Source organism: Mesocricetus auratus, unplaced genomic scaffold, assembly GCF_017639785.1.
Source record: "Mesocricetus auratus isolate SY011 unplaced genomic scaffold, BCM_Maur_2.0 Super-Scaffold_100691, whole genome shotgun sequence".
In the NCBI taxonomy this organism is placed as follows: domain Eukaryota; kingdom Metazoa; phylum Chordata; class Mammalia; order Rodentia; family Cricetidae; genus Mesocricetus; species Mesocricetus auratus.
The window spans coordinates 25,238,961-25,253,396 of record NW_024429267.1 but is presented as its reverse complement, the minus strand read 5'-3'; the positions used below and the strand labels follow the sequence as shown (position 1 = coordinate 25,253,396).

The 14,436-nt window shown below is 36.5% G+C and overlaps 1 protein-coding gene across 9 annotated transcripts in view; it reads right to left on the bottom strand.

The window, feature by feature from the left end:
- Dop1a (DOP1 leucine zipper like protein A) overlaps positions 1 to 14,436 on the bottom strand; it is an 87,398-nt gene that overhangs the window by 61,580 nt on the left and 11,382 nt on the right. For all 9 annotated transcript variants that reach the window (XM_040740330.1, XM_040740333.1, XM_040740336.1 and 6 more), the window contains exons 2-4: positions 5,230 to 5,420; positions 3,363 to 3,544; positions 356 to 526 (exon numbers count right to left, since the gene is read on the bottom strand). In XM_040740330.1, coding sequence (XP_040596264.1) covers positions 356 to 526; positions 3,363 to 3,544; positions 5,230 to 5,367 — 491 coding nt within the window. In that variant the 5' untranslated portion in view covers positions 5,368 to 5,420. The remainder of the gene's footprint in view (positions 1 to 355; positions 527 to 3,362; positions 3,545 to 5,229; positions 5,421 to 14,436) is intronic.

Genomic DNA, 14,436 nt, shown 5'->3' with positions numbered 1-14,436 from the left:
GTGCTCTTAATCCTGAGCCATTTCTCTAGCTCCAATAATATTTTTCTTTGTTATGTGTGTATGGATGCTTTGCCTGCATGTATATGCACACTACATGCAATGTCTGATACCTAGTGAGGCCAGAAGAGGGCATCAGATTCCATGGAGTTATAGTTTCCTGCTAGGGATTCAACCCGGGTCCTCTGCAAGAGGAGCCCCTACTCTCAACTGCTGAGCCATCTCTCCAGGCTACTGAAAATTTTGTGTGTTATGTTGATGCATCTAGAAAAATTAATTTTGTGATGTTAAAACACAGTTAAGGATGGTTGCTGACTAATCCACGATGAGGAGCAAGGTGGACCAAATACCATGTTACCTCTCATAATACTCTGATCCTTCTTCTAAGCCAGGAAGAATACCAGTCAGCAATCCCTGGAGACCAGGTTTCAAAGTTTTTCCCAAAGGCAAGTAATATATCTCATATAAACTGAGCAGTGCTGGTTTCACAGACATAGCAGCATTGGCAAGTAGAGGAAACAATCCAGAACTGTCAAATTGAAAGATGTAAAACAGCAACAACATTAGTTCATATGCAATGACATCTTCTATTTTTGATGAAACAGGTTATGGCAAATTACTAAAACAGTCCCTATTAATGACTTCTATATTAATTAAAGTAAACCCATTCTAACTTTAGTTTCATACACACAAGCTCTGCAGCTTCCTAGCTGTTGCAGTCTTTATATTCTATAATTCCAAACAAGAATTCTCATTTTTCCAGAACCCTGCCCTTCCTCCTCTGCAACTAGCATTTTAAAATATGGCATCTCTGTTATTGGCTGGTCAAAAGTCTAAGAGTGATATTTACTCCTACTATAAAAATGCCTCCTCCAAGACCCATGTGTGGCAGTGCATACCTTTAATCTCAGCACTCAGGAGGTAGAGGCAGGTGGTGGATCTCTGTGAGTTAGAAGCTAGCCTGGTCTACATACTGGGTTCTATAACAACCAGGGCCATGTAGAGAAACCCTGTCTAAAAACAAAGCAAAACAAATTCCCTCTAACCATTAACTATTGGCTGTGCTCTCTCTTCAGGTTTCCCTTCTAGATAATGCATGAATAAATTCTTCCTATATCATCTGTGTCTAGTGAAGATTACCATATTTTCATCAAAATTGCCCTGAAGCTATTACTTAGTGAAAACTTCTCATAGATTTCCTGTTGCCATTACAGTTTTGAACAGTTATAATTTTGGCTGCTGCATATGCTGTAGAGCCCATTCTTGCACTCCCAACTCAGCCATTCTGTAGATTTCCTACTGGTTCCTTTGAGAACCTTCCATGCCCTCTGTAGGGTTCAGGCCTTTGACCATCACAAAGACACAATGCCTACTCTCTTACCTATATCCTTATATATACTGGAGGATCCTTAATGACTAAGCTCTTAGTATATGTAGTTCATCAATGAAACTTACCTGCTAATTGGACTAGGATAGCAACCCTACTTGATTTTCATAACTTATTACAGTATTTATTACTAGCTCTGAACTATTTGTGAGTATCAGGAACAAGTGGTCCACATTTAAATCCCTTATATCATACTCTGCACTCAGGTAACGCTTTTAAGTTAAATGAAGACTCTCAATCACTCTGAGTTTTATATGGGAAGTAAATGTCATGTTCAACTGACCGGTTTTCTGCCAGACATTTTAGGAACAGTGTGACCTGAATATAGAGTCACACTCTCTGCCTTTGTGCAACTGCCTTCTATGTGACTGGAGTTGTATCCTGCCTTTGGTATGATCTAGCCTCACTGACAATTCTAACTCTCCAATTTCTGTCTTTTTGTGCTGATACTTTTGTTTCCAACCCAAGGTACTCAAAATATTCCTCCATGACTCAAAAAAAGGTAACAGATGGTAACAATCAAACCTCCAAATCCCAACTTCTACCAGCTTTTAGCTTGAAGCCACCATTCTGTATCAACGTTTAAGAGTATGAACTGAACATATTTGATTATAGTGTTATATCCAAATATGTGTGTACATCTACATATCTGTCTCTATCTATCTATCTATCTATCTATCTATCTATCTATCTATCTATCTATCTATCTATCCATCCATCCATATATACATGCATACACACACTACCTCCATTTTGTATTTTGCCACCTCCCCATATTCTTCAACTGTGATCCTTCTATATGTGACATGATGTAAATTTTGTGATATGTAAACTACAGCTATCAATCATAGTTTCTAGTTCTCACTTTCTTTTTTTAACTAAGATTTAATGTACATTTATTCTTAAAATGTGGAACATATAAAGATCTCATACTGAATAAATGATATTCATTAAGCCAAAAAAGTAAAAATATGAGGAATTTACATCAAGTTTTTAGCTACATTGTTGAAATACAAATATGCAAATTTTATCACTGAAAAAAATCTCAATTATGTTTCTTCATCAGGAACTTCAACTGAACTTAGAACTTTTTCACACCTAGATTAGAAAGGAATCAAAACAAAACAAAAACCCAGAAAAAATGACCTATAAGTTGATTGGCTGCCGAGACAAAAAGGACTTTTTACAGAGACCTGTACAGCATCGCACCAAGAAGAGTGATGTCTGGCAAAAGATTAAATAGCTGTGTCTCAATTTGTGCAGGCCACCAACCTGCTAACTCGTTATCCTATAAAGGGGTAGCTGGGAAGGGGACCAAATGTGGAGATTGAAGGGTATGTGCAATGTACAACATCATATATACACACACATGTGGCAGCATGGCCACTGCAGCTAAAGGTTAAAACCAGTCTATGAGGTGATCTCAGGGTATTCATACAATCAAGGAGGAAAGAGGTCAGGGTGTTGTAGGTTCACTCATGATACTTTGGGGAAAGCCTTTTTTTTCTTCCTCAACATTTAACTAAAAACATTTTTAAAAACCACAGCTTGCTGCTGACCCAGTGTTTTCTCTCATTCCCATGTGAGACATTATTATTACAATATGTTTACAATATCAGGTGTACAGTACAGTACATGAAAGGGTCTACACTCTACTGCACAGGCCTCTCCGGTGAACAGGGTCTGCTCACAACTGCTGTTCTCACTTTCCTAGTCCTTAGTTTCTAAGTAACTACAGCAAAAGAGAGCCTTTAAAAAAACAAAGGGAAAAAAGCATTTGGCTTTCCATTCCTGGTCTAAAGCAATGAAGATGAAGGACATTCTTTTGTTTTGTTATGGTATTTTAGGATTCAGAAATCAGTTTCTCTTTTTTTATCCCAAAGCCAGATCACAAAAACTGGGCTAAAGGCATTTGTACTACTATGCTTGACTAGAAATATACTTTTATATTATACATAATTAATAAAATTACTCTTACCTATATAAAAAAAGGTCTTTGGCAAGTCGCTTAGGTCCAATGATTTTGAAGATGATTTCATATGTTTCGAGTGCCTTCCGATGAACCCCACCTGGTAATGCTGGATGCAGACATTGAGCCAGGCGTTTGCCTATGGTCAGTTTTTTGGGTACTACCTGGTACTTGGCATTATTTTGTAAAACCTTGAAGAAAATAATTTTACAGCAATTGAGAAAAACATCCCATTTTACTTCTATTTTCTATAGTTCCTGAAAGTTATTTTTATCAGTACACACTTGAAATTGACAAAATTAAAAAGAAATACATTGTTAAAAACACACCAATTATAAGTTAACATTTCTGTTAAGGTATTTAATTTTATTTATTTATTTATTTATTTTTTTTGAGACAGGGTTTCTCTGTGTAGCCCTGGCTGTCATTAAACTTGCTCTGTACACTGGGCTGGCCTTGAACTCACAGACATTCACCTGCCTCTGCCTCCCAAGCGCTGTTACCTCCCACCACCGCCCAGCTGTTAAGGTATTTTTAATGAAAGAACACTTGGTACAAAATGTAAAGAATAAAGGCACATATTTTTGCAGATTTTCTCTATTAGGACTAGAGTTGCCAGTCATTATACTGAAATACATGTTTTCACTACATCAACAAATTTATGTGTATGTGTGTCTACATGTTTGCATACACATATGCCTATAAAAATCCTTTACCCTCAGTTTCATCTATAATCTTAGTATCTTACTTTTGTTATTTAGACACAATGAAGTGTTTTCACAAATATCGATTAATGTACAAGAAGCTAATTATATTCTTGGTCTAATTCATATCCATATTTCAATGAATTGCTTTTGAAAATAGTTCCCAAGCAGCCTTCAAAATTGGATTCTTATCAGTTTTTCAGCAAGACAAAGAGCCTAACTTCTGTAAGTGAATTCATATTATGGAGTAATTTCTGTGGATGTTATAATGTGTGACACAGACGCCTGTATATCCCCATTTCAATGTAAACCCTTAGCACAGTGAAAATGAAAGTTCTTTTTGTGTAATAGCAGGATAACAATCTGTAGAGTAAAACATCTTGTAATCTGTTGTCTTTGCTATGCATACTAAGATTTTCCCATAATAACTGCACCTGAAGCTGTTTGATGTTAAAACAGCTACTGTAAAGGATGCTTTTCCTATCTACCCTCTTTTTTGCAATAATTAGAAGCATCCCAGATTACTAAGAACAATAATCATACCAAAATTATGTGTATGAAGTAAGAAAAGTTTGACTGAAATGACAAAACAAAATTGGATCAAAACAGAAAACCGAGCATTGATCAGTGGTGCTTCTGCAGTTATTTGTCTAAAAAGCCAGATTTATGGAAGAAGCCTTATTCCAAATCTGAGGCCTAGGGACTACATTTAAAATTGTCTTTGTAAAAAGTACCGACTTGTAACTGGGCTTGCATAGGCATAAAGTGTTTCTTTTTGCTGCACTTACACCATTTGGAAAGGATATTGCAGTCATTACTTACCATTTACAGCTTTTCACTCTGGTGCCAGAACTCCAGAGCTTTATCTGATGCTCAATTACAGAAGCTTACCCTCACAGTAACATACATGCTTCCCAGTCTTGTGTTTTTACAAGTGCCAATAACGATGACTACTGCATCTTTTAAGTGCTATTGTTTTTTGAATGAGAACTACTAAAGTGTTAGTAATATGCAGACTACATAAGCATGAACTCATGAAGTAAAATGCCATTTATACAGCAGAGACTCAGCTACATCTTATATTCTTTACTCCAAGATTTGGATAAATCTTGTGTAAACAGGATAAACAGATTTCTGAGTTTTACTCCTTTTACTAAATGGATAAAGCATACCTTGTTGAGTTTTCCAAGTGCTGATATCAAATCTGCCCATTCACTGGAGTATTCAAAATTCTTTAGTGCTTTGTCAATTGCAGCTACATAGTTTCTATATTTGGAGTCACTCAATAACTCCAGCTCTTCTGTGTTCATCCTCCCACCGTGTCCCACTAGAGACCAGTTCCAAAGTCATGCAAAATCATTCCCTGTAAGAGATCCAGGTGAACCAAGGTTACAAAGTAAAGTATGGAAGTGTTTTCACTGAGTCTCATTATAAAAGACATGACCAATTTTACAGTTTCTTTAATAGAAGTACTCAAAATTCTAGTCAGCTAGTGTACAAGGTGATATTAATACTCCAAGTGGAGAACTGGCATTATTTAGGAATATAAAAAGAAAATTTCTGATTAGTTCATGTTATTTCTGCCACACTTGTTGATGAAACATTTCTGATATATATCCTCTTCTATTTTGATAGCAAAATCTAGTAAAAATGGTTACACTGGGCACACCAAGGATATAGGAGAGGAAGAAAAAAAAGAACCGAAGAAAATGTCAATTTTGACCAGGCAGTGGTGTGTCCTCCTTTAATCCCATCACTTGGGTGGCAGAGGTAGGAGGATCTTCGAGATCTTTCTGTCTCCAGAAGTCCCACCTAACCTCTTCCTGCCTAGCTATTAACCACGCAGCTCTATTCAAACAACCACAGTGACACATTCTCAAACAGTGTAAAGGAATAGTCTTCTGCAACAGATTTTGAGTTGTACAAAAATTAACTTAGGAAGATCATAGATTTAAATGTAGAATTATAAGAAGACACAGGAGTAAATCTTCATGACCTAGAGGTAAGCAATCTTCTAAGAAATGACATGAAAAAGCAACAAAAGGAAAAAAGTCTCACTCTATCAATATTTAAAATTTTATGCTGCAAGAGATACCATTCAAGAAAGTGATAAGAGAATGAAGAGAGTGGGAAAATGTCTATTTCCAATCTATATGATCATGTTCTTGAAATGGCATATAAAAACTGCCCCCTCACTAAAAGAACACAAAGTCTTAAAATGGACAAAATACATGAACAGACATATCAATAAAGAAAATATGCGGATGTACAATACAAAGCTGTAATAATGAGACTCACTGAGATTCATACCCACAGTGCTTTCTTTACTAGTTGAAGTAGAAGTAAGTGAAATGTTATGCAAGCTGTTTTATATAGGAGTTTCTATACAGTGTCAGAACGATAGGGCCCTGGGTTTCCCCTGTGACATTCTAGCACTGAGGTGCATCCCCGGCCCTTTTTACATTTTATCCTGAGAAAGGACCTTGCTACATGGCCCGAACAGGCCTCAAACTTGTGACCCTCTTGCTTCATTCTGCCAAGTAGCTGAGATTACAGGCATGTTCCATCTATCATAAAAAACAAAAAGCAAAACCTTAACTGTAAGCATACATAAACCAACATGCTTTAAAGCAAAACATAAAAAGCAAGGCATATCAATGAAAACAAAACTTTAAGTTTGGATAATAAATCCTCTAAAACCTCAAGGATATTCATGGAATGAACACATCTAAAAAATTTCAAGTTTTGTTTCTGAGTAAACAGAATGGGAAAGTATTACCTTTTCTAGAGACATGCACACAATATAATAAATCCTAATAAATAAATATAACAATGTGCTGTGTTAGCAGTAAATGGAATAAGTAAAAGCACATGCATAAGTTTTGCTGACAGGGACAATTTCTTTCCTTGGCAAGATTTCCAGCTTAAATTAGAACGCATTCATTTTGAAGATACACAATCAATATTCAGTGTATGTAGAAGGGTAACCTGGGAAGCAATTTAGTAGTAACTCCTATTTATCAATAAGCAGAGGGATAATATAATTTTTAAACATAATACCTCAATAGATGTGTTCATCAGACACACTTTAATGTGATATTTAAAAAGCTAACAATTAACAGCCAGTTAAATTTGTGGAGTTTATAACTAACACATTTGCCTTGCTGTAAGGTTGAGCCAGGTTAAAAAAAAATCTAGGAGGTGGGAAGATAGCTCAGTTGGTAAAGTGATTGCCTTCCAAGAGTAAGGACCTGAGATTCCCAGAACCCATGCCAAAAAGTCAAGCAATGGACTGGAGAGATAGTTCAATGAATAAAGTGTTTGCTATGCAATTAACAAATGAGTTTGGAGCTTCGGGACTTATGTAAAAAGTGGTCATAGTGGAGCATGCCTATGACCCCAGTGCTGGGTAAGAGTGGTCACAGAAAGATCCTATTTGTTCTTTGACCAGCCATTCTAGCTGAAACTTTAAGCTCTGGTACCAATGAGAGACCCTGTCTCAATAAATAAGTGGAGAGGCAATTGAACAAGACATCTAGCTGTCAACCTGACCTCCACTTACCCACACACACCCATATAGCACTCACACACATATAATTTTAAAATGTAAAAAACATGGTGTGGTGGTATGAGAAAGTGGAGACAGATGAATTCTTGCAGCTGACTGGCCAGTCTTGACTACTTGGCAGGTTCTAGGCCACTGACAGTGTTACATTTGTGTATGGTTTAAGCCAGAGGTGTTGCGACATCTGGGAACATACTCTCTTAATAGAATATGATGACATAAATACAAAAATGGAAGTAAATGCTTCAAAATCTTTATGGCAATTTAAATGTGTTACAATAACTACACAATTATATCCATAGGTAATAAATGGGGGGGGTGTGTTAATCCTTAACTACAGATAGCATGAGAAATACTGGCTTAAGCTATCCTACCATAAAGTACAGAGAAAAATTACTGAGAACTGGAATTTGCATTACATGTTAGGTTGAAAAGTGGCTTACCTGTTTGTGTTCTGATGTGTGAATAATTTTGTGGCTAACTTATTGAGGAAACTGGACCTAGTGGCTCATTTATATCTATAATTCCAATATGCAAGAGACTAAGGCAGGAGAGTTGCTGTGAATGGAAAAACACCTGGCCTATACAGTTTCAGATCCCAAGGCTTCCACATGCACATACATGTATGAGCATCTACACATACATGAATTTCCCCAACCGTCACAAAATAAAAATATACCTGTATTTTCTTTGATCCATTTTTTATTTATGTGTGTGCACATGTCCGTGGCTACTGGTATAGGTCAGATAGTTTCAGATCTTTTGGAGTTACAGCCAGTTGTAAGCAGCCTAATAGCTGGCAACTGAGCTCACGTCCTTGCCATCTTTTCTAGCCTTTCATTCCTTCCAATCTTTTTTCCATGAATGTCTCTATCAGTTTATAAATGCATTATTAATTATTCAAAGTCATGGCTCTGTTTTAGTATGCCACAATGTTATCAAAAGCACACTGTTTTGTCATGTGTATGGCTCAATTTGAGAAAATGTTAGAATAGATAAAATATTTAAAGTTTATATCATCATACGGTTCATGATAGACATTTTTTACTCATTAAAAGCAATCTTATGAGAACTCTGAAAGCTAATTTTTCTAAAAACAGTATTTTATTGACACTTTATCAGCAAAACTGTACCCTATTTACATATTTTAATATGAAAAGATACTCTACAAATAATAAATAAACCCAAAATTAAATTTTTTAAAAAAGGTAGTCAGAGCCTGGGGCAGAAAATGATTCCTAATGGCTTTGATTTGGTTTTGTTTCAGACAAGATATTATTCCTCAGCACTGTCCTTTTTAATATTATTTGTTTTTTGTTTTGTTGTTGTCAAGACAGAGACTGTCAGTGGCCTAGAACCTGTAAAGTAGTCAAGACTGGCCAGTCAGTAAGCTGCAAGGATTCATCTGTCTCTACTTCTCAGTGCTGGAATTACAAACACATACCATCACATCAGGCTTTTTACATTTTAAAATTATACGAGTGTGAGTGGTATATGGGTATGTGTGAGTATGTGGAGGTCAGATCTACATAGTGAGTTCTAGACTAGCCAAGGCTACCCAGTGAGCTAGATCCTGTGAAATAAAGAACCTGAAATCAACCAAACAACCCAAAAAGTATGTAATAAAAGGGCATTTTGTAAAAATCCAGAGAATAAAAGGCAATAAAAATAGAACCTCAGAACATGAGATTTATCAAGATATCCTGAGTACAATATTTAGATAAGGTTCCTTATCAGATGAGTGACTTGAACCAAGCACTTAGTTTTCTCAAGTCTGAGTTTCCTCATCTATAGAGAGGTAAGACCTGATTCAAAGCTTGTCAAAACTAAATAAGTAATATATTTAAGCTAACAGAATGCTTATGACAGAAAATGCTAAGAGCAATTTAGTTGTTTCCTCCATTCCTTATTAAATCAACACAATACTGGGAAATGTGCTAATTATGGGTGAACACATTATAAGTAAGCATTGGTTGTGACTCAGAATTGTTGGCAATGAAATATAAAACTCACTATTTTAGCTGGTCAGTGGTGGCGTACGCCTTTAATCCCAGCACTCGGGAGGCAGAAGCAGTGCGAATCTCTGTGAGTTCGAGGCCAGACAGGTCTACAGAGAGAGTTCCAGGGCAGCCTCCAAAACCACTGAAAAACCCTGTCTCGAACCCCACCCCCCCAAAAAAAACCTCACTATCCTATCCTGAAGGGTTTTGTGAACACAAATTAAAATGTAGTTCTTTTTAAAATGTGCTTGTTTATGACTTTATTAGCTTGAACATATAGTCAAGCTCTATGAGTTTCATATCAACGACCCAAACAATGACCTGATGGAAACATTCAGGAAAGAAATGCATCTGTATTTATTTTCTTTCTTCCTTTATTTATTTTTTGAAGAGAGGTGGTGGTCCTAGGATCTGAACAGAGTCTCTTTCATGCTATCATGTACTCAACCACCAAGCTACACCATCAGTCCTTTATGGACTGTTTTCATTTCAGTATTCACTTTTCACATCAACATCCACTAATCGATACAGTACAAGGACAATTCTAACAGTCTTCATATAACAGTAATGATTTTAAGTACCTCAAAATGATTAAAAAGTGTATAGGAGGATGTATAGGAAGATGCTTTTAGGCTATTTGTAAATATAGCACAGAAATACATAAGGAGCTAGAGTCGTTAGTTTTAGTATGAGTAGGACTGAGGCTCTGGAAACTTCTCCCATGGAGAGAATGAACAATGACTGCACTCAACACATTTATTTGATGATTTGAGTGATGGGTGCATTCATACTTTGAATTAAGACCACAATCAAGATCCTCACCACAACTAAGATATAGAACATCTTCACTCATCTTAAATTGACAACCGTATGATCACTTCAATCTCTTCCACAATTGAGTTTTAAAAATCCCAATCTTCCCATGAAACAAATTACTTCATAAAACCTGGTACTATGACCCCAACACAATTCATGTTGAAATTCAATTCCCAATAGGAGATATTAAGAGGTGTAATCATTATTAGGGCATTAGGTCATTGGGGCTGTGTCTTCATCCATGGACTAATCCATAATTAATGAGTAAAACATAGGTTTCCTGGCTTATTCCAAGACTAGGTTTGTTACAAGAACCAGTTTGGCTGCCTTACATGAGCTCCTCAACCCATATGAGGTACAGCCTCAGGACTCTGCCATGAGTTGTCACTAGCAGGAAAGACCTCACCAGATGTGATGCCTTAACCCTGGGTCTCTCGGCTACCAAAATCACGCACTTAACAAATCTTTCCTCTGTAAATTACTCAGTATACAGCTTTCTGTTATAATATCAGGCATGAGACACTTGAAAGTTACTAAATAATTCTGATTTGTTTTTTTTTTCTTTTTCTTTGCTCCTCCTCCTTCATTTTTTGGATTTTAGTTTTTGAAACAGGGTTTCTCTGTGTAACAGCCCTAGATATCCTGGAACTTGCTCTATAGACCTGGTTGGCCTTGAACTCACAGAGATCATCTGCCTGCCTCTGCCTCCTGAGGGCTGGGATTAAAGATATATACCACCATCGCCTGGCCTGATTTGTTTTGTTCTTAAAGTGAAACAAGCAAATCATAGTGGCATTTGAAATCTTTCAGAAGTCATGAATAGTTTCCTGATTTGATCTATAGTACTCTTTGAAAATTAAGTTATTTCAGACTGACAACTTGGATGAATCAGAATGGAATTACCATAATGTGATTAGTGTGATATTATTTCTTTCAAGAAAATTAAAAATGAAGCAACATAGCTGTCTCTATAAAAAAAAAGTAAATAAAAGCCAAAGATTTCTCTGGGTAAATTAGGCCCTGTGAAACCTGGTACTACAGATTTATATTTTATGGTATAAGAAGAGAAAATGTAATGCATTAAATTCTGCATAAGAACACCTACATTTTTTAAGGTTTCATTTAAATGGTCATAAATAGTAAGCAGAATTTCTAACAGTCATCCAAAGATGTTTTGCTCGGTTTAATACTGACTGCACCTTTTCTCACTCTCCTTTTGCCAAGGAAGAAACAGGAAGGCTGAAGAGAAACACCCTTTAATTACTTGCTTCTTTTAGAGATTTATTACTTACTATGTTCGTGCAATCTCTCTGTGTGTGGCACATATATGTGGTACTGTGGGAGGTCAGAGGTGTTGTCAAATCTAGAGCTGCAGATACTAGCAAGTTGTGAAACACCTGATATACTGCTATCAGGCCCTCTGTCTACAGGAACAGCAAATACTCTTGATGACTCAGCTATCCAACCCAATTATCTTTCTACAGATATATTTAAGGGCTGTTTTATCACAGTGCAAAGTATATAGATGAATTCTGACACACACCAAACCCTGGTTGGCCATGAAAGGAAAAACAAAAGTTATATATTAGTGTTCTTACCAAATATTTTTGACTAAATGAAAATTTATCCTTTGCTAATTGCTATCATCTGGAAATTTAATGTGATAATTAGTATTATCTATTTCACTTTGGTTAAAAGTTATGAGTTTCAATACTGATATGATAGTAAATAATCTTCAATTATTAAGAAACTCATAAGACAAGTAACTGGAAGTTGATAGAAGAAAAAGATTTTAAAGTTTTTAATAATTTAAAAATTTGATAGGAAAACAAACATACTAGGAATTCACAATATAGGCTATGCCCTAATCGTTAGTATGATTCAACCACTCCTTTGACACTGTCATCTCAAACTGCAGACAAATGACCAAGACATCGTCAGCCTTTCCTCTGCATGTCTCTCCATGTTCCAGTCTCAACCACCTTACAAAGACAAGAGTTTTCCAGATACAGCAGAAGTAGCAGTATCTGTGACAATCTTACAGTGCATTTACTAACTGCTAGGTACTGTTTGCTTATGTGTTTTGTGTATTTAGTTCATATTACTTCATTTCATCCTGACACAAAAACTAATTTTATCCCCAAGACAGGATTTCTCTGTGTAGCTTTGGAGGCTGTCCTGGAACTCGCTCTGTAGACCAGGCTGGACTTGAACTCACAGAGATTTGCCTGCCTCTGCCTCCCAAGTGCTGGGAGTAAAAGCATGTGCCACCACCATCTGGCCACGACATAGATACTATTAGTATTCTCATTTACAGATAGGAAACTGAGGCATAAAAACAGATCAGGAAATAGCAAAGTCAGATATTTAAACTCAACCAGTTTGACTAAACCATTATTCTTCACTCTCATTAAACTTGCCTTCTCCTAAACATCTCCTCAGAGTGAGTTCACAAGAGAAGAGCCTCCCTTACTTCTACCCAGAAAAACTCTAACCCTGCTTCTGCCCATCTGCTTTTTTAAATGCCTGAACCAGAATAATGTTGAAGAAAAATCACTATCCTAACCTAGTGATTTTCCTTAGTAAACTTCTCATGTTGGCACAACTATTTCATATCATCTATTTCCAAAACCAACAATATCTTCTCTCCTTCAAGACCAAAGATCTACTTAAAATAAAAGGAAAGAGAGTAGAGGTGGTAGCAGAGGCTTGCAATGTCAGCTACTCAGGAGCTGAGGTAGAGGATGCTTGAATCTAGAAGGGCAGGAGAGGAAGACCACATATCAGATAAATAAATAAATAAATAAATAAATAAATAAATAAATAAATAAAAATCAAAACAAGATGTAGTTAGTTAGGAGGAGGAGGAGAAGGAGAAGAACACCACAAGGAATGCTTTCAGTTTCCCTCTAGCAAACCTACACCAATGCTGTCCTATACCCATATCCTCTGCTTTCCCTGTTAGGAACAAAAGACCTTTCCACTAAAGGTCCATCTCTTTGCTGTAGTCTAGATTTCATTTCCTGTATGCTCAGAATTTATATTATCTCACCTCGTTCGATACCAGATTCTCCTATAGGACCATTCTCTACCTACCTACCTATCTAGCTAGCTATCTCTGAGTATGAAGTCAAAATTCATTACCTTGATCTCCACAGGTCCTCTGGCCGGCCATCAGTCTCTCTGTTCTCTCTCACAGCAAAAGTTTATGAAAGGTTTTCCTACATTCAATATTTCATTTCCTTACCTTTGATTTACAATTTAGCCTGCTCAAAAATGTCTTATGACACAGTCCTTCCAGGAAACAAATCATATAAATGTCAGCAAATCAACAGCTACCTTTCTAGCCATTCATCTTACTCTGAGTAATAACAAACACACTCTGCTTTTAGTTTCCTGGACTCTACTCAGGGTGTGTTCCTGTCGTGGCCACCCATTTCTGTCTAAGTTGGCTCCTGTCTTTTATTCATTCCTCACTGTGGAAATACTTCAAGTCTCACTCTACACTCCTTATTCCCCCAGGTTATTTCTTCTAGTCCCATGGCTTTAAACAGATGTGTTCACTGATGCATCCTCAATGTACCACTTTCCTCTTCTAGTACAGCTATCTAGTTGGAAGTGACTATTGAATCTACTTCTATTCCCGAGTCTCTGATTCATCATCCAGAGAAGCCAGGGATCATGTAAAATCATGTTGTTAGGATAATATCCTAACTATGTTTACCAAAATACTGTATTTTGTACTGTAGGCATTTTTTGTACTTGCTAATCCTCTGGAAAAAAAAAAAACTTCTGCTCCTTCAATTACAGCAAAACATCAGAAAAACCTTTCTGATTAGTGTAAATCGCCTACCCCAAGGCACATACTCTTCATTCTACCTAAAACATCCCATTTTCCTTGGCCAATAATTCTTATAATCTGAACGTGTTCTGTTTGCTTTTCCTGTTTACCACATCTTGAAAGAGGTTCGGAACTTTTCTGACTAGTTCATTTTTGC